Source organism: Perognathus longimembris, chromosome 6 (assembly GCF_023159225.1).
Source record: "Perognathus longimembris pacificus isolate PPM17 chromosome 6, ASM2315922v1, whole genome shotgun sequence".
NCBI classification, from domain to species: domain Eukaryota; kingdom Metazoa; phylum Chordata; class Mammalia; order Rodentia; family Heteromyidae; genus Perognathus; species Perognathus longimembris.
In genome coordinates, this window is record NC_063166.1 from 15,767,217 (window position 1) to 15,792,428 (window position 25,212).

The 25,212-nt window shown below is 35.9% G+C and overlaps 2 protein-coding genes, 1 non-coding gene and 1 pseudogene across 3 annotated transcripts; all 4 read left to right on the forward strand.

Moving 5' to 3' along the window:
- The first annotated feature begins 289 nt into the window (after positions 1–289).
- Positions 290–392, forward strand: LOC125353994. Its single transcript, XR_007211390.1, has one exon. It is a non-coding gene; the product is annotated as a U6 spliceosomal RNA (small nuclear RNA).
- Positions 393–2,114: 1,722 nt separating this feature from the next.
- LOC125352216 (olfactory receptor 2J3-like) lies at positions 2,115–3,056 on the forward strand. Its single transcript, XM_048347343.1, has one exon. The coding sequence runs from the start codon at positions 2,115–2,117 to the stop codon at positions 3,054–3,056; it is 942 nt and encodes a 313-aa protein (XP_048203300.1).
- Positions 3,057–11,388: 8,332 nt separating this feature from the next.
- On the forward strand, positions 11,389–12,325 carry LOC125352222 (annotated as a pseudogene).
- A 10,179-nt stretch (positions 12,326–22,504) lies between these two features.
- LOC125352221 (olfactory receptor 2B11-like) lies at positions 22,505–23,443 on the forward strand. The gene has a single exon (XM_048347346.1). The coding sequence runs from the start codon at positions 22,505–22,507 to the stop codon at positions 23,441–23,443; it is 939 nt and encodes a 312-aa protein (XP_048203303.1).
- The last annotated feature ends 1,769 nt before the right edge of the window (positions 23,444–25,212 follow it).

Here is a 25,212-nt window from a genome sequence, read left to right on the forward strand (position 1 = left end):
CCTATAAGTAAGTGCTAAGCCGTTTATTTGCTCTGTGGTATTTGACTTAAAAGCAGAGAGAAAATACCTGATTGCAAAGCTCATAAAAGGTACATCTAATAATGTTTTCATTTTCCTTTTCTACCAAGAAGAAAATCAAAACTTCATTTTATCCTACATATTTATTTATTTTTCTAACTTATTTCCCATCTCTTTTTTAATAAATAAGAGAATGCTAAAAAATAAATCATATAACATATGAAGTATTGCACCTGCCACTTGTTTTTAACTAATGGAAACAGTCCAGGCAGTGCTCACTTCGCACCACATATACTAAAACTGGAGCAATACAGAGATTACCATGGCCACTGCACAACGATGACATGCAAATGCATAAAGCATTCTGATTTTCAAATAAAATGATGTTAATCAAAATGAACTCCAAAATACAGAAATGAGAGTGTTCTTTTGGGGTATTTTTGGTTGTGTTTTTCTTGTGTGAAGTTATTTCTTTCTTCTTTCATTTTTCCTTTGGTCTATCTGCCATTGTCCCTGATTTTGATTTTGGTATCCTGTATATTGTTTATCTGATTTGGGGAAGGGAAGAGGAATAACAAAATGATGAAAACAAGGGCAAAGAGTGAACCAATGCAACAGCTATACCTGGAGACACTAAATTGGAAATGACCTTTATGACTTGGGCGGGGGAGAATGGTGGGAAGGGAAAGTGGGAGAAAAATGAGGGAGAAGGTAACAATGTTCTACAAGAAATGTACTTATTACCTTACTTATGTAACTGTAACCTCTCTGAACATCATCTTTAATATAATTAAATTAGATTTTTTTAAGTCCAGGCAGCTCCATTATGGAAGAAAACTATGCCTCATCACAGAAAGTATACACTGTAATTGAATTTTAAGTTTGTTTCTAGACAGTCCCTTGTGCCTTAATCTGTCTTTTTATAAGAGTCAAAAATACAATTTTTAATCATAAAAATATCCTCAAAGACAGAGATTGTTAGGCTGTGATTACATTCATCTTGTGTGTATGCTATCAGAATATAACAAGAATGAAGCTGTGGCAAAAGAAGAATTTGCATGACCTAATAATAATATTTGAATAGTAAAGTACTCTATCACATAGAAAGACTAATGGAATATTTTTACCTTTCCCATGAAAGATTGAAAATGCACAAGAGAAAATGGGGAATTGAAAATCAAAGTGCCAGCCAATGCACATTTGAATTTCTTTAACAAAAGTAAACCTGAAAGGTAAATCTGTCATTGAATTTTATACAAAGGTTTGCATATGTTTTTACTGATTTAACATGAATATTTAGTTAAAATCTCCATTATAATTACATAAAACCTGAAGCATATAAACTATAAAACATGATGGCCCTGAATTTAAGTAATAGCTCAGCTTCTCTCTCTCTCCTTCTCTCTCCCTCTGTCTCTCTTTCTCTTTCTCTCCATACACATATATTATATATTTATTATTATGGTAAAGGTGATGTACAGAGTTACATAGCAATGAGTGCATTTTGAGGGAAGGGGTAAGACTGCTCAACTACTATTTAAAACTGTGAAAGAATATGACATTTTATGGTAACGATCTTTAAGCCCTATTGTCTAGGTCTCAAAGCTCTGTGATTTAGACTCTTTCAGCTCGGGGAACCCCAGTAATAGTTCCTTTTTTTTTCCTATTTCCAAAATTACTTCCACTTTCTCTTGCTTCCTTCCTCCTTTTTCTTACATTCTATAATAATCTTTGTTGTCAATCATTAGCATTGATTTCATTTAACACTGGAACCATTGCATCAATGAGTTCTGTGATCTTTATCATTCTTTAATTCTCAGCTTTTGCTCACATAATGAAGCTTAATAAACTGATGTATATGTATATATGTTAGCATGAAACACTTAATAAAACAAACTAAAAGCAAAAGGAAAGCTTTTTATTATGTCTACAGAAGGCAAACCTCTGAATGAAACAAAAAATGACAAAAATTTTACTACCTGTGACATAGAGAATTATATTTAAAAGTGGTATATCTTTTTTTAATCATGTGATTTGTGTTTGACAGTTATGGACAGCTTTTTGAAGTTATATGATACTTTCTTCAGATATAGATGATGATGAATGATGTTGGAAAAAATGGTACTTCGGAAGGCTATTTTATTCTACTGGGTTTTTCAAAATGGCCTCACCTGGAACTAGTTCTCTTTGTGATTATCTTGATCTTCTACTTAATGACACTAACAGGCAACTTGTTCATTATCATCCTATCCTGTCTGGACACCCATCTCCACACTCCCATGTACTTCTTCCTCTCAAACCTCTCTGTTCTGGATCTCTGCTACACCACCAGCTCCATCCCCCAGTTGTTATTCAATCTCCAGGGCCCAGACAAGACCATTTCTTATGCTGGCTGCATGATTCAGCTCTACTTTGTCCTCGCTCTGGGAAGCACAGAGTGCGTGCTGTTGGTGGTGATGTCCTATGATCGCTATGCAGCTGTGTGCAAACCCTTGCATTACGCTGTCCTCATGCACCCTCGCTTCTGCCACTTGCTGGCTGTGGGCTCCTGGGTAAGTGGCTTTGCTGCGTCAGCACTGCATTCTTCCTTTACCTTCTGGGTTCCATTGTGTGGACATCACCAAGTGGATAATTTCTTCTGTGAAGTCCCAGCATTGCTACAATTATCATGTATCGATACCCATGCGAATGAGCTGACTCTCATGGTCATGAGCTCGGTTTTTGTTGTCATACCTCTCGTCCTCATTCTAACATCCTATGGTGCCATTGCCCGGGCTGTACTGAGGATGCCAAGCACTGGACTTCAGAAAGTTTTTGGGACCTGTGGAGCCCATCTCATGGTGGTGTCCCTCTTTTTTATTCCAGTCATGTGCATATATCTTCAGCCTCCAACCGAAAACTCCCAAGACAAAGGCAAGTTCATTGCCCTGTTTTACACTGTTGTCACACCTAGCCTCAACCCTCTCATCTACACCCTCAGAAACAAAGATGTGAGAGGGGCCATCAGAAGGTTAATAGGGTCTAAGCGTGAGATATGACCACATCCTTCAACTGTTGTTCAAAGTCTGGTGCAACCTCGAGGAAGATACCTCTCTGCTCTTTTGAGATTTATGTTTTGGTTAACAAATTACTAAAATTAGTTGAGACTTTAAAATCGTTGTTTCTGGCTGGGAATATGGCCTAGTGGCAAGAGTGCTTGCCTCATATACATGAAGCCCTGGGTTCAATTCCTCAGCACCACATATATAGAAAACAGCCAGAAGTGGTGCTGTGGCTCAAGTGGTAGAGTGCTGGCCTTGAACAAAAAGAAGCCAAGGACAGTGCTCAGGCCCTGAGTTCAAGCCCCAATACTGGCAAAAAAAAAAAATCGTTGTTTCTTTTATCAGTAATCTTGAAATATGACTTAAGCATCAATGTTTTGTCAACATTTTTATCCTTAAAACTTCCATATTTCTGAAATTCCATGGAATCGAGTATTAACATGTATCAGGATCTATGGAGGAGATGTATCCTTAGGAAAAGATCTTATTAAAACCATTTGAAAGTATATAATATTCTTTGACTCTTTCCAGCATAAGTTTATATGCTAATTTATGAACTTCTATAAAGAAAGAGGAAAATATTGGAAAGACAGCATAGGGCTTTTTGTTGTTGTTATTCATTTGAACAGTCCTTAAATTTTGCCCAAAATATCATTATAGACACAAAAGATAAACATGATTAATGATGTAGTCTATTATATGGTACAAGAATATGTTACTTCTTTGGGTGAAGAATATATTTTTCAGTAAATAAAATTATATGAATAATTTAGCCAGTAGGCTTTTGTAACTTGTCACATTGAATATTTTACATAAATATCTGTTCAAAGTAGCTTATCCTTCAGCTCTTCATGAACTTATTCTTCAATTATTTTATTAGCAACATCATTTTGGACATTTTCTTTTTCCTGTTTGATTCTTGCTAAGATAAATAAATATAACACATCTTTTGTCTGAAGAGAACAAGGGCAGAAGCACTGTATATATTATGAAGAAGTACTGTATATGTATTAATTTTGTCACTGGGCACAATGATTAAAAAACTAAAGTCGCTTATTGGAACACTCCAAGAATTTTGGCTATAAATATCTGAATGTATTCTCGTAATTTCATAGAAAGAACAGGCAAGTCAGTGAAATCAAAGAAAATGATAATGGATTAAATTCCTTTGGCTGGCTATTAGTAAAATATTTCAGCTATTTTTTCTATTCTTTTTTTAAAAATAATTTTTTACTTTATTAATTAAATTTTGTTGACAAGGTATTGTGCAAAAGGGGTACAGTTACATAATAAGTCAGTGATAGTTCAGCTATAAACCTCTTTTTTGTTGTTGTTGCCAGTCCTGGGTCTTAAAATCAGGGACTAGGCACTGTCCCAAGGCTTCTGCTCAAGCCTAGCACTCTACCACATAAGCCACAGCTCCACTTCTGACTTTTTTGATGGTTAATGAGTGGTAACTCTCACAGACTTTACTACCCAGATTGGCTTCAAACTACAATCCTTTGATCTCAGCCTCCTGAGTAGCAAGGATTACAGGCAAGAGCCACTGGCATCTGGATAACTGTCTTCCTTCTTAAAAAATTATAAACATGTAATAATTGTATTCTTTATTGAATATACTATGATAAATCAATGTATGTATACATTATGCACTTTTAAATCAGAGTAATTGTTTTCATATCTGTGTCATTACTTCGTTAACACTCTCAACATCAATGGGCTTTTTGGGCTGAAGAATCTTATTTTTAATTGTTTGTTCTTGCATATTTATCAAGGTATAATTTACATAAAGTGCATGTATTCAAGGTGCACAATATGATGACCTGATAGTAAAATTAGTAGCACAATCAAATTAACATATCTCACATAGCACTTAGTGTGTACTGACACTTAGGATTTTATCCCTTAGCAAATTTCTAATATTTAGAACAGTATTATTAACTGTATTCACAATTCCCATAACGTTTACATCTTGTAACCCAAAGTTATTATCATTTGGCCAACTTCTCCCTATTGCTTACCTCTACTTCATGCTGTGCTTCTTTCAGTTCAGCTCTTTTATAGTCTACATGTAAGTGTGATCATATAGTATTTCTTTTTCTGGTTTAGTTAACTTGGTGTGTTACTCGATGTAGCAGCTTAGTATTTTCTAAGTACAGGACCACATTACACTCAGATTTGCACTCTTATTTGCGTCTTTCCAGAGGTTGTCACCTGTATTTCACTTCTCTGCCTTATTGCATTGTATTCCAGAAAATTTTCAATAGAAAAAAGTAGGAATTCTCACCTAGCTGTGAATTTTAAGGGAAGGTAACCCATTTTTTATGAATAACTATGATTTGGTATAATCTTTATAGGTATCTTTTTAAGTCAAAACAAAATATCTAGAGTCTACATTAAAGACAAGGACTTCCTAAGTTCAAGTCATTCGCATCCCTGAAAAATCATAGTCCCTGTGGTCAATAAGTGATGAAGAATCACTGGAGTTGGGCTTGAGAAAATTCAACTTTTACTGTCTTGCCTCTGTTGAAGATTTCTTTCATTTGTCAGTTCTGGGGCATATCTCAATTACAATAAATCTAGCCACATATAATGGTTAAAATATTATTAAACTAGAAAACTAACCACTCTTAAGATTTGTAGCAGATTCATTCACATTCTTAGCTTATCCAAGTGTTGAAGATAAGGACGCTGAGAATGGGAGTTACATGGAAAAGAACAAGAAATTTCCAATAAAGGTTTGTTAATAAAAGAGAAATCTGTAATTTACAACTGAAAATTTACAATTTACAATATTTTTCTGTTATTTGATAATTCTTCTGTCATCTACCTGTGGTTGCATAGGAGAGATGCAGGATATAGAAATACAAATGTTGATGGTATAATGTCAATACATGAAATTCCCTTATATGGTCGATGAAAATGAGCAGCTCAAAGACGAAGGAAGTCGGGAATACAAAAGCCTCAAGTACCTTATTACCCATGTAGTAGGGTAGAATACAAATGTGAGAATAGTGCCAAGTATGTGAGTGTATGTTGCCAGCAAGGCAGAGTTTTGTAGGTAGTAGCACATTTCCCATAGGTTGTGACAGTGAGGAAGATTCACTTCATTCTACTGACACCTAGGAAAGCAGTGATGGCAAATGGAGGTTGAAGTAGGTTTTGGTCTTACAGCGGTCACAATATTGAAGAGATGGAATCTGTGGGGAATGGCACATCTAGTAATGAAAACACGACTCCCTAGTAAATATTTGCATGGAGAGCTGTAAATCTAAGCTGAAAGCAAGAAAATAATCTCATTTTTTTCTGGAAAATAAATTCATACAATATGCAGAAAATCAGCAGAACAGCCCTCTCTACACAAGGATAGTTGGAAGAACACAGACTTTAATGCTAGGATTCAAGGTTGTTGTTTTATTAATTCCCTATGGTGTTTTTAGTCTTTTATGAAGAAACTTAGTGTCTGTGGAAGGGACACAGTTAATAACTTTGAAATGACCATGGGAATAAATGAACATTGAACTGGAAATAATATGATGTTTGAAAGGCACAATATTTTGTGCATCCATTGCTGGATAATTACTCATAAGACATGTTAAAATTTTATCAGAACAATGTACACTAGTTCATAGTTAGTGGTTCTCTCTGGGCTGATTGATGGGCCATAGAGTAGTAGATGAAGCATGGACTATCTGTGACATGTGTACTGAGTGCTGGAAATAAATACTAAAATAAAAACCGTTATAGTTGATGATTCTAAATAATGGGGGAGAATGGTAAGAGTTGTTGTTGTTTGTTTTAAATATGTTCAGGTCTAAAGTAAATGCTATAAAAAATAATGTATGATTTTACAAGTATCAGTCCTAATTAAAATTTACACTAATGATACTAACAGCTAAAATGTATGGAATGCTTATGCCCTAGGCTCAGTGAAGAACTTTTTACATTTGTTTCATATTGAGGTTTCAATTATTTTGCTTACTTTTGCATTAACATGTATTAATGACACAAATTATGGGGGTTCTGTGAGATTTTTAACACATGCAGATAATGTACGCTGCTCACCTGCGCCATTTTTTATTCACTCACTCTCTCATCCTTCCAACCTGTAGCACTCATTATTCTACATGCAGGTAAGTACCATGAACTCTTTCTTACACATGGAAGGTAAAAACATGGATACATTGAGTTTTTACAGCAAAGAAGACTACAAAGGCCAAAGATCATTTTCTGTTATTTCTGTTACATAGAAAGTACCACACAGCACTCTCTAAAAAGTTAAATTTTATGTGTAATTCTATTTGAACTTAGTATGAATTTTCCTACCAAGACTTTCTCTGGTGAAACATAATCTACTCGCTGAAATGAGACCCTTTATAAATTCAAGACAATTATTGCATATAGACTATCAATATCAACTAATTTCCTTTAGTTATGTGTTATCTTGATAGGTTACCAAGACTTTCTCTGGTGAAACATAATCTACTAGCTGAAATGAGACCTTTTATAAATTCAAGACAATTATTGCATATAGACTACCAATATCAACTAATTTCCTTTAGTTATGTGTTATCTTGATAGGTATTTTTAAAAATATAAAAATTTACACCTAAAATGTTTTGAAAATATTAAAATTTTGTTAACAAAATATTTTGAGGATTTGATAGTCAATTTCTAAACAATAGTTTGAACAGTCTTTAGGATATTTTCATCATAATTGAAGTCTGAACTTAGCCTTGGATTTTAGACCTATCAGGTAGACATCATTAGAGAACTCAAATTAAGCAAACAAAAATATACAGTTTAAGCTAGGCACCAGTGGCTCATGCCTATCATACTAGCTACTTAGGAGGCTAAGATTTGAGTATCATAGAAGCCAGACTAGGCAGGGAAGTCTGTGAATCACTTACCTCCAATTAACTACCAAAAAGGCAGAAGTACAACTATGGCTCAAGGGATAGAGTGCTAGTCTTAAGCACCAAAGCTTGGGGACAAATCCAGACCCTGAGTTTCAAGACCCAGGACCAGCACACACACACACACACACACACACACACACACACACACACACACACACACGTTTAATTTTTTTAACTTTATGCTTTTTCCCACTGACACTTTATACTCCAAGTTTAGCTCTTAATAAGAACAACTTGAGAAGAAATACTCAGATATCTCCAGTCAATCCATTCTGTTTCTGGTAATCACAGCTTAAAGCGTTTTGCTCAGTGATGGTTGGAATGCAGATGTCAGGTCGGAATGACCATGTTTTATCCTGCTGACCACATTTCTGAGGAATAGTTCTAATGAGGACAACTCCTTATAGGGCATCATTATTCAACACATTGGGATTTACCTTTCCAATCGCCTAGTCAAGGAAATCAAGTCTCATATTTTTAGTTTCCATAAAAGCCCCATTGGCCCTAAATAGTCTATCCCCTGATAGCCTGAATGCTCTCATGAATTTCTCCTTCCAGCTAAAAATGCTTTTAGACTCATGCCTCTTCTGTAGGAATGACAATTACTGGAACTTTCAGAGTCAAGTTGATTAATTAGATGTGCTGGATTAGCTGTTCACACTGGTGACTCTAAGAAGACCATCCCCAATGATGAAATCATCCACCCAGGTGAGGAACAGATAGGAGAGAGAAGATACAACCAGTGCTCACACCACTACTGCTTAAATACTAGGCAAGGGTATCGAAGAAGTAAAATGGCCAGGAACAGAAAATGTTTCCTAATGATGAAAAGGTAAACATAAGCTACCTCTTTCTCCCCACAATGTTTCCTTATGACTTTCGTGAGATAATTTATCCATAACCCCCCCAAAAAACCCAACTTTAATAAGTGTTATTTTCCACATTTCATGTAAGAAGAGAATTAAACCACAAATTCCAAGCTCCTTCTTTATTGCTCCTGGTATTTCCCCCCTTATCTCATCACTTTCTAAGCTCCCTTTATAAGACACGTAAAGATTCAAAAAAGATAACTCAGTTAAAACTTGGTTGTATATAATATATTAAATCATGGAAGCAATTGTAAGTAGAAGTTGAAAATTACATCTGCATAAAAGGGGGAAACCACAACTTTTTGAACCATACCTGTCATAATGTATTGTTTCCAAATTGAATGTTCCCAATTTTTATAGTGAAATAGTCAATTAGCCATTCTGACATCTTGTACAAGAGCTGTAGACAACTAAGAGAACTCCAAAATTAGAGACTACAGGTAGCTATACTATTATTTCTTCCTTCCCATGCCTTAGTGTAGTAGGAAGCATCATAGAATTCATTGATTATGTAAAGAGCCAGAGTAGAGAAGCATGTAGCAATGCTAGAGGTGGGCAGAGAATTCAAAGCGAAAAGAGGACATTGAGATGGTGGATTATTATTTATTGCCACCCATTAACTACAAAACAAAGCCCAGATGAATAACTAAAACATAACAGAGAAAAGGAGTCACCTACAAATCATGTTTGTGAAATATGATTTATTTTTAACCAAACAGAAAACTCACTAGGCACAACACATTAAAGTGACAATGTTTATGGATTCAATAATCAGTCATTTCTTCTCTAAATGTAAGAATTAAGTGTGTAGTAATTAAGATGTATGTTTAGAATTTCAATGCTGTGGCACTTATTGTTCTAGAGAAAATTATTATGTAGAAACTTCCTTCAGGGCCTGTGTTTAGCTTTCTGAGTCCTGTGATTTATGCACCTCCTGTTATTATTACCTTCTCTCACACACCTGTCCTTTTTTTCTCTCACCAAATTTTTATTTTATTTTCTCTTTTCAAATTTATTTCTATTCCCTCATCCTTCACAAAGAATTCAGGCACTCTTCTCCAGATTCCTGTTTTCCATACCATTAATAGTTGCAGATTATTATGCGTGTGTCTATGTGTCTTTTGTTATTCTCTCTCTACATTTTATTTTTCAGTTCAAAAAATAAATTTTTTCTTTGAGAGAAAGTAAACAAAGCAAGTCTTTATGCTAGCATATCTGTTTAATGCTAAATGTTTTCACCTTACAAAAACAATTTGAAATCACTAAATTTGATGTTTTCTTAGTGTATTTACATCAATATGTCACATAATAGGAACTGAAAAGAAAACAAATCAGATTTGTTAAGAAAAACTATTACTTTATTGTCTTCTCTAGCCACTTTTAGTGTTTCTTCAATCATCATTTACTCATATTTCACACTAAAGGGAATGAGCTGTACTTAATAGTTAATTTTGTCTGTAAAATTAAAAACATTTGAATGAAACAAAATTATTTTGGTCTTTCTTTTGGTGACATTTTATTGTGTGTAGGTGATCTCAGATTTGCAGAACAAAAAAAAATTTAAAAAGTACAAAAACACTGACATTTACACTTCAAGACTGAACTTTAATGTTTTCCCTAAAATGTTTTATCTTAACAATCTATCTACCTATCTTCTATCTACCTATCTGTCATCCAAATATTTATCTCTATCTATCTAATCTATGAATATATGTCTCTACAGTCTACCTACCTATCTCTTTTTCTGGGCCATTTGAGAGGAAGTGGAGATACAATACTTTTTACCATTGGCTACTTTAGCATTTATTTTCTAAGAACCAGTATAGGACTTCATGTAATCTATGGATAGTTTTTAAAACTCAGGCAAAGCAACTTGAGTACAAGAATCAGATTTCTCCAGTGGTCTAAATAATTTGCAATAGCTTTTTTTCAGCTGTGGGATCGCACATTTAGGACTTTGTCTTTTTGGCCTCATTTACCCTGGACCAATCAATGCCTCAGTCCTCACTGCCTTTCCAGAGATCTTGAGTTTTTATAGATTACAGGTAAGCTGTTTCATTTTTCTGTTTTAATTTGTCTTATATTTTTATTATTAAAATTAGACTGTGTATCTAGGGCATAAATATCACTTGAGTGATATCACATCCTGTTGAGAGCATCACATCAGCTGATACAGAATGCTGGCTTGACTCTACACAGCTGATGTTGACTAGTTAATGAGTTCAATAGATTATTCAACTGTAAAACTACTACTTCTCATTTTGTCATTAAACTCCATAAACAACCTGCCCCCTATTGAGCTTAGTTTGCAAAACTACTAGTTTTACATCCACTAATTAGTATGTTGACTAACGCCATCATTCGTTTTACCCTTGTTATGTAAGTTTCTAGTGTCTGAAAAAGTTCTGTCTCCACCAAGCACTAATTTTGTTCTTTGCTGTATATATCAGTTAGAGATTCTTCTGTTGTTCAGTCAATCCCTACAATAATTTCTCTTGTTATTCAGGTCACCCTAGAATTGAACAGATAACACAGCAGAAAATGAAAGATGATGGCAAATATCAGTACTATTTCTGAGAGTTACTTCATCCTAAAAGGCTTTTCTAATTGGCCCCACCTGGAAATAGTTCTCTTTGTGGTCATCTTGATCTTCTACTTGCTGACACTCACTGGCAACATGTTCATCATCGTACTGGCATACCTGAACCCCCACCTCCACACTCCCATGTACTTCTTCCTCTCAAACCTCTCTGTTCTGGATCTCTGCTACACCACCAGCTCCATCCCCCAGTTGCTGTTCAACCTCTGGGGCCCAAACAAGACCATTTCTCATGCTGGTTGCATGGTCCAACTTTATTTTGTCCTTGCTCTGGGAACTACCGAGTGTGTTTTATTGATGGTGATGTCCTATGACCGCTACGCAGCTGTGTGCAAGCCTTTGCATTACACTGTCCTCATGCACCCTCGCTTCTGCCAATTTTTGGCTGTGGCTTCCTGGATATGTGGCTTTACCAACTCAGCACTTCATTCTCTCTTTATTTTGTGGGTACCCCTATGTGGACATCGCCAAGTAGATAATTTCTTTTGTGAAGTTCCAGCTTTGCTGCAAATAGCATGTGCTGATACTCATGCTAATGAAATGACCCTCATGGTCACAAGTTCAATTTTTGCTCTCATACCACTTATCCTCATTTTCACTTCCTATGCTGCCATTGCCCGGGCTGTACTGAGGATGAAATCAACCTCTGGATTTCAGAAAGTCTTTGGGACCTGTGGGGCCCATCTCATGGTGGTGTGTCTTTTTTTCATTCCAGCCTTCTGCATTTATTTCCAGCCACCCACGGAAAATTCCAAAGACCAAAATAAGTTCATTGCCCTGTTTTATACTGTTGTCACACCTAGCCTCAATCCTTTAATCTACACCCTCAGAAACAAAGATGTCAGAGGGGCAGTTAAGAGACTAATGGGACAAGAGTAACCTGTATACCTGTGACATTAAAAGTGTAATGGTACATTTCTTCCTCTATGCATTAATAATCCTCCACCTATGAATCTCCATCCTACTCAATGAGCAATTATGGGAATCTACTCTCATAGAGCTCCAAGGTGTTTTACCTAATATAGGTAAATAGAGCATAAATTTCAAACACTTTTGATGAAACACCACCATTGATTTTTCCCATATCACTATATAATGGATCCAAAGCCTTTCCTCAATAAAAATGAAATGAAATGAAAGCTTTGTTGCAAATTGTGATAAAAGGAGTTTTATAATTCCAGTGCAAATATGATATTGTCAGTTTAAAAATCTCAAAAAGATATCTTTTTTAATTTCTAGACAGAATATTTTTGTTTCTTTCATTTATTTAAAGACCTAATGAAATGCCAGAAATGTTTTGTCCAATACTGCTATTCTTTCTTGAATATCAATTATTAAGAGAAATTCATTCCATATTGTTTCAAATCCCATTACTGTTAGTAAAAGTGCAATTGTGTTAATTATTGTAAAATACATCTGGCATACATACTAGAAATGATTGCCTCACATACCCTTTTCACAAGATAGACACAACATAAAAATTCTGATATGTAGCTTGTCATGCAGTAGTTATCACTGATTGCATATAATTATGTGATAGAAATGCTTCAAGCTTCAAATAGTCTAGGGAGACATCCAGAATACAAGAGATTAATGAAGAGATCGTCTACAAAAATGACTATAAGCCAATGTTTTTTTTCAAATAACTCTTGGAAAATAACTTGGAAAAATATTTGTGGTAAAGCTGTTAAATATCCAAGGTTATTTTTCTTTTTAAGCTGATTTAAATTTAATATTTGCAGTGAATAATTATGTTATGCTGATCAACTTATACATTTCTCAAATAACTATATTTTATGAAAGAAATAATTTTATAATTATAATATTTTCAACAATCATTATCTGAAATAATGATATGTATATATGTCTCCCTTGGAATTTTCTGTCTTATTAATTGTACTGGACTAATGACCAGAGGAAAATGCAATATAAAGTAACATTTTGGCAAAGCTTGAGTTTTGTCCATAAATCAAATATCAACTGCAGTCTTTGGGACCTCTAGGATTTAGCTATTGTCTATTCAAGTACTATTTTCCAACTATAAAATAAACCTGCACCCAAAACTGCCCCTCAGTGGAATGCAATTACACTGATAATGCTCATGTTTTTCCTTTACTGTGTGAGTCTTTATCTCTATCTAGTCAGGAATAAAATGGAGTATATTCTTTTGTCTTGAGTGTACTACCAAAGAAATGAAGATGCAGAAGTTGTATTTATAGCAGTTTAGTACTAAGACTACTACATAGAGTGAAATGGCACATAGTTACAAGCTGTGTAAAACATTAAAAAATATAATTTATTGTATTCCTCCAATTGGCACTGTGAAAGTCTAATCTGATCTTTTACAATCCAAATTTTTTCCTGCCAGATTTATTAAGGTATAATTAACAAAAACTGTACATGTTTGTGTTATACAATGGCATGTTTTGATATATATACATTTATAAATAAATTACTCATCCGTGAAAGTTTGTGTTACATTCTCTACTCATCATTTCTAATGAAAACATTTAATATCTATTCTCAGAAAGTTTCTCAGTAGATACGCTTTTTGCCTGAAACTGTATCCTTTTACCAACATTTTCCCACATTCCACTTAAATCTGAATTATCAGGCCCCTATGACAATCACAATGGCTTTCCAGTTTGTTCCACTGTCCACAGCAAGTACAAACTCCTTTCCAAAAGAGAATAATGATCAGCATGAGCTGTCATTCTCAAATGAAACCAGTGCTTTGAATTTCACATTTCAGTCTTCCATGGTTTAGCAATATGAGGTGTGGTATTATGTTCTTGATGCATGTCAGCCAAGTTCAAATTGAAGGACACTATCCTGTAGCACACTCAGCCACATGACCACAGCAATAAACATCTGATATTCTGTGGTTTTTCACACAGCTACAGCATGTCATAAGTTAGGGGTATTAAATGCATTTTGAGTTATGATATTTTCAACTTGAATGTCACCCATTATAAATTATAGAGGACCTATATAGTGCAGATATCTTATTCCTCTGAATGATGAGCATACAATTCACCTATCTGCTATCATATCATTTACTATTACCTTGGTATTTAATTCTTACACATAAAGGAGAAATTATTACACAGTTAGCATGTATTCCATTAAAATATGTGTGGTAGACAGATGTTTATGGCCTGAAATTATCTCTACTTCTTGATACACAGACACATCGCTACCATCCTCTCATTTGGAATGTGTACAAAACCTGTTACTAAAATACAACAACAACAACAAAAACACTGTTACTTGCTTCCAACCAGTAAGATATAGAAAATGTGAGTAGATCCACATTATTAAGTGATGTTAGATTGTCTTTTCTGGCTTTGGTGAAACAAGGAAGTATGTTGGAGGAGGCCAGGTGGCAAGGAATTGAGGACAACACTCCCCCACACTTCAAAATAAAATCTAAACACTGAAGACCGCTGACTAGTAGCTTTAGGAAAGGTGAATCCTTCTAACCAATAGAGGATAAAAGTATGAGTTTGTCATGAGCCTTAAAGATATTCCCACAGTTGAGACATGAAGAGATTGCAGCCTTTGTCAACACTTTGACAATAGTTTCCAGACAAGTCTCTGAAGCAAAGGCCTAAGACTCCTGGTCTACAGATACTATAATCTAATAATCACATGTTGTTTTGAGAAGGGGGGAGAAGGTGGAAGAGGAGTGAGAGGAGATAAGAAAAGAGACAGTAGAAAGGCAAGGAGAAGAGTAGGAAGAGTAGAAAGAGTAGGAAGGGTGGAAAGGAAACATATATACAATGTCCATGTTACTGACATAAAGCAGACACATAGACCAAAAAAACAAAACAGAGTAAAATTAAATCATTTTCTTATACTATATACAAAAATCAACTCAAAATATATTAACATATAGGAATAGAACAGAAAACAAAACAGAGATAAAAACTACATGTCATTAGTGTCCACAGTCATGTTTTAGATTAAAACCCAAAAGGAACACTTAATAAAAGCACAGATTAAAAAATAGAATTACAACCACCTAAAACTGTTCTTAATAATAATTCACAACATGAGGACAGCCTACAGAATGAGAGGGAATATTTGAAAAGTATACATCTAATAGGGGTTGATATTTAGAATATATAAAGAAATGCACATCTCAATAGCAAAAGGAAAAGAAAAACTGATTTTAAAATGAGAAATAAATGTACATGTAACAATAGAAATGGCCAATAGGTGCAAGGGAAAACAAAAGTTCAACATCGCCACTAATTAGGAAAATCAAAACAACATAAACATCACCTGACCCAGTAAGTGTGGCTTTCGGGAAAGTACCCCAGACTAACTCTGTTTTCAATCTGTAATCCCCAGATTGTGAATTCCAGTCTGTTGAACCCAATCAAAAGCCATGTCTCAAAGAATCTTCTTGTTACATCCTTGAAAAGGACAATATAAATTAGAAACTATTAAATAAAGTATATGACACAGCACAGTTGTTTAGAACTGATTTCTGAAACTTTATTCTAACTGTGTAGACCAAGGTAAAATCTAACACCCGCCAAATGCCATATAATCAAGCATAAACTTTAAGAAAATAGGTAAGATCTAGTAAAAAAAAAAAAAATATGTATTGCCCTAAAATCAATAATCCCATTCTACACAAGTATCATTAGGAAATCTTCCCTGTTTCAACAGTTTAGAAATAGGAGAAACTCAAAAGCTCTACTGTCAACCAGTCCTCTTTTTCTAGCATTTTGTTTCCTTGTCCTCAACTTACAAAGTCCACTCTTAATGCCCATAGATGGCAACTGCCATTCTGTTCTAGAGAATGGAAGTTTCTCAGGTTCACCAATCACGAATGGTGATAACAAAAGGTGTATAATGGGACAGAGAATAGATCTGTGGAAGGGGAAAGAAGTAAAAGAGAATAAATCAAGCATCTACGAAATGAAAAAAAAAAGATTATGCACTCATATTATGGGGTTATTATTAAACAAATGGGTGCATATATCATAGAAGGAGGGTACGAGCAGAGGGACAGGCACTGTTAATTCATCTTTTTCTATAAAAGCATCAAATACTATGAAGTTTCTTTTTAGTTTTAAGTATCCCTTGAATGTTTCTTACTGAAAAGATTACTTTGATTTTCTTCTCTTTTGTATGGAGTTTATGCCTTCCATTGTCATAACTAGGAATAATAAAGTCTATGGTGAGCTAACCTAAAGAATTGATGAAATAAGGATTTCTGGGAAGACGGCGGAGGAGCAGCAGAGCCCTAGCTGAGCTCCCTCCCACATCGCAGTTTTCCCATCCCACAGAAACTTTTACCCCTAGAAAGATAGCAAGAGTAAGTTCTAACAGTACAGGGATTCTGGCCAGGAAGGAAAAATTGACGTTGCTGGTCTGAAAACACAGATTTGAGCTCAGGGCGGCGTCCCGCTGCCATGCCGGTGCCGGCACAGCGCCCCACACTCCGCGCACCTAAAGCACCCAGGGGAGACGGGGAGAAATCCTCCAGACGGCAGCGTATAGAGAGATCGCAGGCTGAGCACGGATGGGCAGAAAGTGTGAGTACCCCCACAAAAGTCACTCTCACTCGCTCCCACAGAGCAGCTCCTCCCCCACTGCCACAGCAAAGCGCCATCTTTGACGCTGGCATAGGGTCAGACCGGACTGGAGCTAAAGCCCGCCTGGGGAAAGTGAGGACAAAGCGGCCATCTTTGAGAAGGGCAAGAGGGACCGACCAGTGAGAGCCAGCTCCACCCTGGAGTATGACCCCTGCCCAGGCGGGGGGGGGGGGGGGGAGGGGGGGGGGGAGGGGGGGGGGACTTGTCCTGGGCCTCGGCTCAGCTAGAGGTGCCTTCCCGGACCGCTGGAATTCCTAAATTAAAAGCGAAAGCTGGCAAAGCTGGTTCAACACATGCAACAAACTAAAACTAGATCCTTATATATCACCCTGCACCAAAATCAATTCCAAATGGATCAAAGACCTCGAAATCAAAACAGACACCATGAAAACACTAATCGAAGGAGTTGGAGAAACACTTGGGCTCCTTGGCACAGGATGGAACTTCCTTAACAAAGACCCTGAATGGATTCAAATCAAAGAAAGGTTGGACAAATGGGTCTGCATCAAACTGCAGAGCTTCTGCACGGCAAAGGACATAGCTCGCAAGATAAACAGAAAGCCCACAGATTGGGAGAAGATCTTTACTGGCCATTCAATAGACAAAGGCTTCATATCTAAAATATATGCAGAACTAAAAAAATTACCTTCCTCCAAAACAAAACTGCAAAGAACCAATAGCCCCCTCATCAAGTGGTCTAAAGACTTACAAAGAGACTTCTCTGATGAGGAAATGAGAATGGCCAAGAGACATATGAAAAAGTGCTCTACATCACTGGCCATAAAAGAAATGCAAATCAAAACAACATTGAGATTCCATCTCACCCCAGTAAGAATGTCATATATCAAGAAAACCAACAATAACAACTGTTGGAGGGGATTTGGCCAAAAGGGAACCCTACTTCATTGTTGGTGGGAATGTAAATTGGTTCAGCCACTCTGGCAAGCGGTATGGAGATTCCTCAGAAGGCTAAACATAGAACTCCCCTATGACCCAGCAGCCCCACTTTTGGGTATCTTTCCAAAAGACCACAAACATAATCACAGTAAAGCCACCAGCGCTACAATGTTCATCGCAGCACAATTTGTCATAGTGAGAATCTGGAACCAACCCAGATGCCCCTCAGTAGACGAATGGATCAGGAAAATGTGGTACATATACACAATGGAATTTTATGCCTCTATCAGAAAGAATGACATTGCTCCATTTGTAAGGAAATGGAAGGACCTGGAAAAAGTTATACTAAGTGAAGTGAGCCAGACCCAAAGAAACATGGACTCTATGGTCTCCCTTATAGGGAATAACTAGTACAGCTTTAGGCAAGTCACAGCATAGGATCACAGGAGCCCAATAGCTATACCCTTATGAACACATGAGATAATGCTAAGTGAAATGAAGTCCATGTTATGGAAACGATTGTTATATCACAGTTGTAACTACTTTCAACGTGCCATATGTAACTGTAGCTTCTATTATTGATGATCTTCTTGTATCACCTTCCTGTGGCTGTACCTACACTTTCTCTGTATCTTATCTGAGTATATTGGAAACCGGGTATATTGGTTTTAGAACTAGGAAATTGGAAGCAAATACCAAAATCGAGAGACACAGGGTAAAAAAGGACAAACAATTACAAAAGCAATACTTGCAAAACCGTTTGGTGTAAATGAACTGAACAACTCATGGCGGGGGGGGGGGGGGGAGGAAGGGGGGAGGGGGGAATGAGAGATGAGGTAACAAACAGTAGAAGAAACGTATCCAATGCCTAATGTATGAAACTGTAACCTCTCTGTAATTCTGTTTGATAATAAAAAATAAAAAACAATAAAGAAAAAAAGAATTGATGAAATAAGGTGTTCAAGAAACCATGATATCAATTGTCCATAATCTTTTCTACAAGCTAGGTCTGCCCTAACCACACATTTATTGTTCAGATGTCTAGTTATTTTTAACTACATCCCATTAGAAGTTAGTATGAACTATGTGGGAAAACTGAATGAACTTAGTTTAGAATACACTTAGCCACAAAAGAGACTTGTTCCCAAGATTTATTCAGTATGTAACTAATTGTACATAAGAAGAAGTATATCCATAGAGAACTCTGTCCCAAGGAAATTTCTCTGCTAATGCACCTGGGAGAAGAATAAATGAATGGCCTCTAGAAAAACAATGTGTGAGAGGTATCTGGAAAAATCTACAAATAGAATACTCACAGGACTTGTTCAGTGTTTTCTACCTTTGTCTTACTAACCTGGAGGTTTTTGTCCTTTGGCACCTGTGTCAAATGAAACTATAACAATTCTGAAAATAATCTTAAAGATGCCTTTGGACAACAGCTTCTCTTTCCTTTTTGAAAGCTAGAAATGTGAAAGTATATCCTTTCACAATTGCTTGTGTGTGAAGAATTTTTTAATAAGGTAAGAAGAATAAGTGAGTGTTTAAGATCATATAGTGCCTATGTATGTAAGAGGGCAGGCTTTTATTACATATAAAAATTAGTTTCCTCTTGTGATCTTTCAATCTCTATAAAGCTAAAAGTGCTAGAAACACAAATTGAATACAGTATGTGATAAAAAGAAACTATGACCAACATACACTAGAATGAACTTGTGAGGGGACAGTCAAAGATGTCCGTAGGTATTGGGTCTGGCAATTTACTGAAGTTATAACATTTGTGTTATAAATATGCTCCTGCAGAAATTAGAATGGAAAAATGCATGCAAGGTACAAGTGTGATGGAAGTCAATGGCTGAAAGCATGAAATATGAGAATATTATGGAAGCAATGAGAGAGCTAAGGTATAATCGATACAATCAATGAGATTAAATATAAATCACAATGCATCTTCCTGGGAGGCACAATTGTCATGTGTCTGCAGGGGAAGAAGAGAGATGAAGGGCTGAGGGCTGAGCACCACTCACAGACCAGACTTCATTGAATAAATCAAAGAAAAATGTGAGCAAAATCCCAAATAATAAGTTAAATATGTCATCTGCACTAGAGAGATTGTTGTCACTGAGATGCATTTGAGAACATAGCTCATGGAATAGTTAGTTCTTGAAAGGTGAAATCCAAAATTACTCTTTGACAATATGAAGAATGTTTGGTGGGAAGAAAGAAATACAAGGTAAGTACAGCAGAATTATGTGAATAGACGTGTTATAGGGCAGGTAGATTGCAATGTTTACCAAGTTATTCATGGGATGTGCGTTTATATCTCATCCTTAACACAGGGTTTTTCTCCTAACCAAAAACTTCAGCTAAGATGCTCTAGAAAACTCAAGTTGTGCTTTAAAAAAACAAAAAAACAAAAAAAGACATTTTGAGTGTTGCCTGCAAAGGGAGAGGTTGGAGCCACACTTATTCGGGGAGCATGCTCACGTTACAAATGCTTTCCCTGGAATCTTGAAACTCTAATCCTATATGTAGTCTCAATATTGAATGCCTTTTATGTAGAGCTCACTAACTTTAGCAAACTGCAGGAATTCATAATCATAAATATCCTAGAGTATGAATGCTAAAATGTTATCTATCCTAGGACTTGGGGATGCTTTTGTAGGCTTAAAAAGCTTATTGAGTTCCTTGGCCCACAAAATCCTTAAGGATTGGTTAGAATTGTTGCTGCTATTACACTAGTAACTAGGTCAGTGCTTAATTAAAGGAAACATTGTAGCTGTTGGTTGCTTTAAGGATTTAAGGATGTAAACAATATGAAACCTCTGCTTACTTTCCTCAAGAACAAAATCTAGTACCATAAAACCACTAATTAGTAAAATAACTCAAATTTTAGCACAACATCCTACCTTAACTTCCTAGTGAATATCCATCTTTCTTAACAGAAGATTGTGACGACCATGACAATTCACTTCACCATTGAAGGATAGAACAACATCAATAAAAAAAAAAAAAAGCTCTACTTAATCCTTCTCTCTCTTTACTTACTGCTATTGTCAGCTCTTGAATTTGTTGCTTCAAATGTACTTTCTAGTAGAAAACAAGAGAAAATTACCTGGAAATATTGAATTACTTTGATTCAATTAGATTCCAATCATCCTGTGAGGCTGAACTGATAGGATTCTGAGGTTTCAGGTACCTTGAATTAAAAAATGTACTTACACTGAATACTGTCCCAACATTTCTATTAAAACAAGAATATTAAGGCCCTTGATGCAAAAATGATGACTAAATGTGACAAGAAGAGCAAATGCTCTTTTATGTTCTAAGTAAACAATTATGGAAGAAAAAAGGAAACAAAAACATATTCTTAGACAGGGAAATCCTTCAGCTTTGCACATGAGAAGACATGTTAAAATTGTGTGGATTTCTTGCACAATTCCACCAATGCTAGGACAGATTTGTTTATGTAAAGTGTACTTATTCCCTTGGAAGTCAAAGGTAGAATTCTCTTGATTTTCCCAGCTCTGTGTTGTCCTTTCCTTTTCTCCTATTTCTAGCCTTAATCCTTCTTCTGTTTTTACTATTCCTGTAATGAGAGTTAATCAGTAATTATCATTTGAACAAGCCTCCCACCTGAATTTTAGGCCAGTCAAAATTGGCAGACCTCTCTTTTAAAGTTTCTCTGTCACAATCACTTTGACTTTTCATTGAGTCTCTCTCAATTCAAGGATATAATTATGGTCAAGTTCATTACATAGTTCAGAAAATCAGTCCTTGTAAGCATAAGTAGCTTGTGTGTACTTTGTGTGCATGGGCCAGTCCTGGGTCTTGTCAGTGACAAGACATTGTCACTAGGCTTTTCTTTTCCTCTCAAGGCTATATGGCTACCATTTGAGCCACTGTGGCTCATTTTGGGCTTTTTAGTAATTACTATAAGCTCTCCTGCCTAGGCTGCCTTTGAACCATGATCCTCATATTTCAGTAGTTCAATAGCTAGGATTACAGGCACGAACCACCAGTGCTGACAACATAAGTTTGTGTGTTTGTTTTTTGTTAACCATTGAGGTTGAACTCAGGGCCTAGGCACTGTACTTGAGCTTCCTTGCTTCCTTGCTTGCTTGCTTTCTTTCTTTCCTTTCTTTCTTTCTTTCTTTCTTTCTTTTGTTCTTCCTTTCTTTCTTCCTTTCTCTTTTTTTTCTCAAGGCTAGCACTCTACCACTTTGAGCCACAGCTCTACGTTGGCTTTTCGGGAGGGTAATTGTGATTCTCACAGACTTTTCTACCTCTGGCTTCAAACCAATCCTCAGATCACAGCCTCCTCAGCAGCTCAGATCACAGGCTAGAACCACCAGCACCAGCAAGTAGTTTTCATTGTAATGTTATGAATGGGAATTTGATCTCTGGTGCTAGAGTTCTGGATTCTTTTCCCCAAGAATTCCTGCAAAATATCTGCTAGGTTTAACACTCAGTATATAATAATGGTTTCTCATTCCTCACTTGTATTTTCTTGTTACCACTTTCCTATCAGAGGTAAAAGAAATTGAAAAGGATGTCACTAAGTAATGAAAGCCACCCTGAGGAGTTCATTCTACTCGGCTTTGCTAACCATCCTTGGCTGGAGCTTCCTCTATTCATTATTCTTCTAATCACATACCCAATGGCCATGATGGGAAACATTGCCATTATAGTGGTGTCCAAAGTAGACCCCAGACTCCACAGCCCCATGTATTTCTTCCTCACCAACCTCTCCTTTTTGGATATGTGTTACACCACCAGCATCGTCCCTCAGATGCTCTACAACCTAGAGAGCTCTAAGAAGACCATCACCTACACTGGATGCATCATTCAGCTGTATGTCTTCCATATAATGGGGGGCACAGAATGTTTGCTTTTAGCTATTATGTCTTTTGACCGCTATGTGGCCATCTGCAGACCCCTGCACTACACCCTCATCATGAACCAGCGCCTCTGCATCCTACTAGTGTCCATTATGTGGCTGACAGGAGTGATCTTTGCTTTCTCAGAAGCCACTCTTACATTACAGTTGCCCCTGTGTGGTATCAACACACTGGATCACTTGTTGTGTGAGATTCCAGTTCTGATCAAGACAGCCTGTGGTGAAAAGGAGGCTAATGAACTCGCACTGTCTGTGGTATGTATTTTTATATTAGCTGTTCCTTTATGCTTGATTCTGGCTTCTTATGCTAGCATTGGACGTGCTGTACTAAAGATTAAATCTTCAGAAGGAAGGAAAAAGGCCTTTGGAACATGCTCCTCCCATCTCATTGTAGTTTCTTTATTTTATGGTCCAGCCATTAGCATGTACCTTCAGCCCCCCTCCTCCATTACAAGGGACCAGCCCAAGTTCATGGCTCTTTTCTATGCAGTCATGACTCCTACCCTCAACCCCTTCATCTATACCTTGAGGAATAAAGATGTAAAGGGGGCATTAGGCAAGCTGTTGAAGAGCATTTTCAATTTCAGGTGAATGTTTATTTACATCAAATGAAGTTATTGAACAACTATAGCAAGTTTATATAAGTTTACATGATAACTCATTTTTGTCTCATTATCTAATCCCATGTTACATATTTTTCCTTGCCAAATTGTCTCACTTCTGATATTTTTATAATCTGATTGAGTATGGATGAGATTCAGCTAATTAGCACCAATTTGCAAACTGCATTGGTGAAAAACAAAAATAAATTATTTCCCTGAATATGTGTATATTGAACTTGTAACTGTATTACATAATAGAAGAAAATAGTAAATTATAAATTTGTTAGTTGAAGTTAGTCATCATAAAACTGTACCCCATAAAACAGTACAAATGGATTTCCTATCAGTGTTGTCTAAGAAATATTGTAACCGCCCCTTTGTGTTTGGTCAATATCTGTGTGAACAGTGTGCCTTCATTTTTTTGTTCAGCATGAATCATTCGATGCTCATAGAGCTGCCATGAGCTGATCAATCTCAATAATACATGTAGATGCTATTCTTTTCATTTTTTAAGGGGTGATATTGATCAAGATTCTTAAACTGCTTTGTCCATTGGGAACACTTTTGCACAACTACTTAAAGATAATAATAAAAATATATTTTAAAAAAGAACTCGAACTCAGAAAAAATTTATTGGTATTCCTAATGAGTTGGTGTCAAGTATTTTGCATGTTTAATTAAAGAACTTATGTATTCAAATGAATAAAATGAGACCTAGAGATGTAGGTCGGTGATGGAGCACCTTGCTTACTATATTCACAAGTTCCTAGACTCAATCTGTACACAACAAAACAAAATAGAAAATAAATAAAACAATTAGAACGTAGATACAAAAACTAAGAATACATTTTAGTGTTCCTTTGAACATCATAAGCATGATTCTTGCAGAACAGTGAGAAAGCAATGAAGTGATACTAATATTGGATCATAACTTGGAAATTTTCTCTACAAAAATTATAACAGCCACTGATTTCTTTTGAAATTGGGAAATAATCAGTATAAGAAAAACAACATTACAGCCATAAGAAATAAGGACACTTTTTATGGACACAGATTTTAGGTACAAGTGATGTTCAAAATCTACATCATGACAAATTAGAAATTATGAAAATTTGCTGTAGAATGACAATCAAAGCTTTAAACCTTGTCATGAAATTAGTTCTAATTTATGAAAGCAAGCCACAAATATGTTGTATGATCGTGAATGCACATGCTCATAATTTATTGTATGTCACATAGTGAAAATATAGACCTTTATTTTTAAAAGTAAATTATTTGTTTTCCAAATGCCTACAATATCTGAACCAGTAGTTAAGAAAAATCCGATAGCCAATGACAGGAAACCATACAATCTCTTTTAAAACTACCATATCAACCTATTTGAGTATTACTAAAATACAGTTTCTTAAGAGATTATAATGGCATTAAAAAGACAATCTGTTGAATGGGTCAGGAAAATATGGTATATATACACAATGGAATTCTACTCTTCCATCGGAAAGAATGGTATTGTACCATTCATAGGAAATTGAAAGACTTGGAAAAGAGTATATTAAGTGAAGTAAGCCAAACCCAAAGAAACATAGATTTCATGATTTCTCTCATTTGTGGTAACAAGAATGTGCCTATATATCTACAATAAATGCACTGGATGGCAAAAGACAAAAAAATACACTTGGACATGATCAATTGTTCAGGTCTCTAGACATTCATATAGTGAGACCAAAGGAGGATATTCTTAGGAGAGGATCATGAAGA

Coding starts and splice junctions, on each gene's coding strand:
- LOC125352216 (XM_048347343.1), top strand. CDS start 2,115: ATGATGAATGATGTTGGAAAAAATGGTACTTCGGAAGGCTATTTTATT.
- LOC125352221 (XM_048347346.1), top strand. CDS start 22,505: ATGTCACTAAGTAATGAAAGCCACCCTGAGGAGTTCATTCTACTCGGC.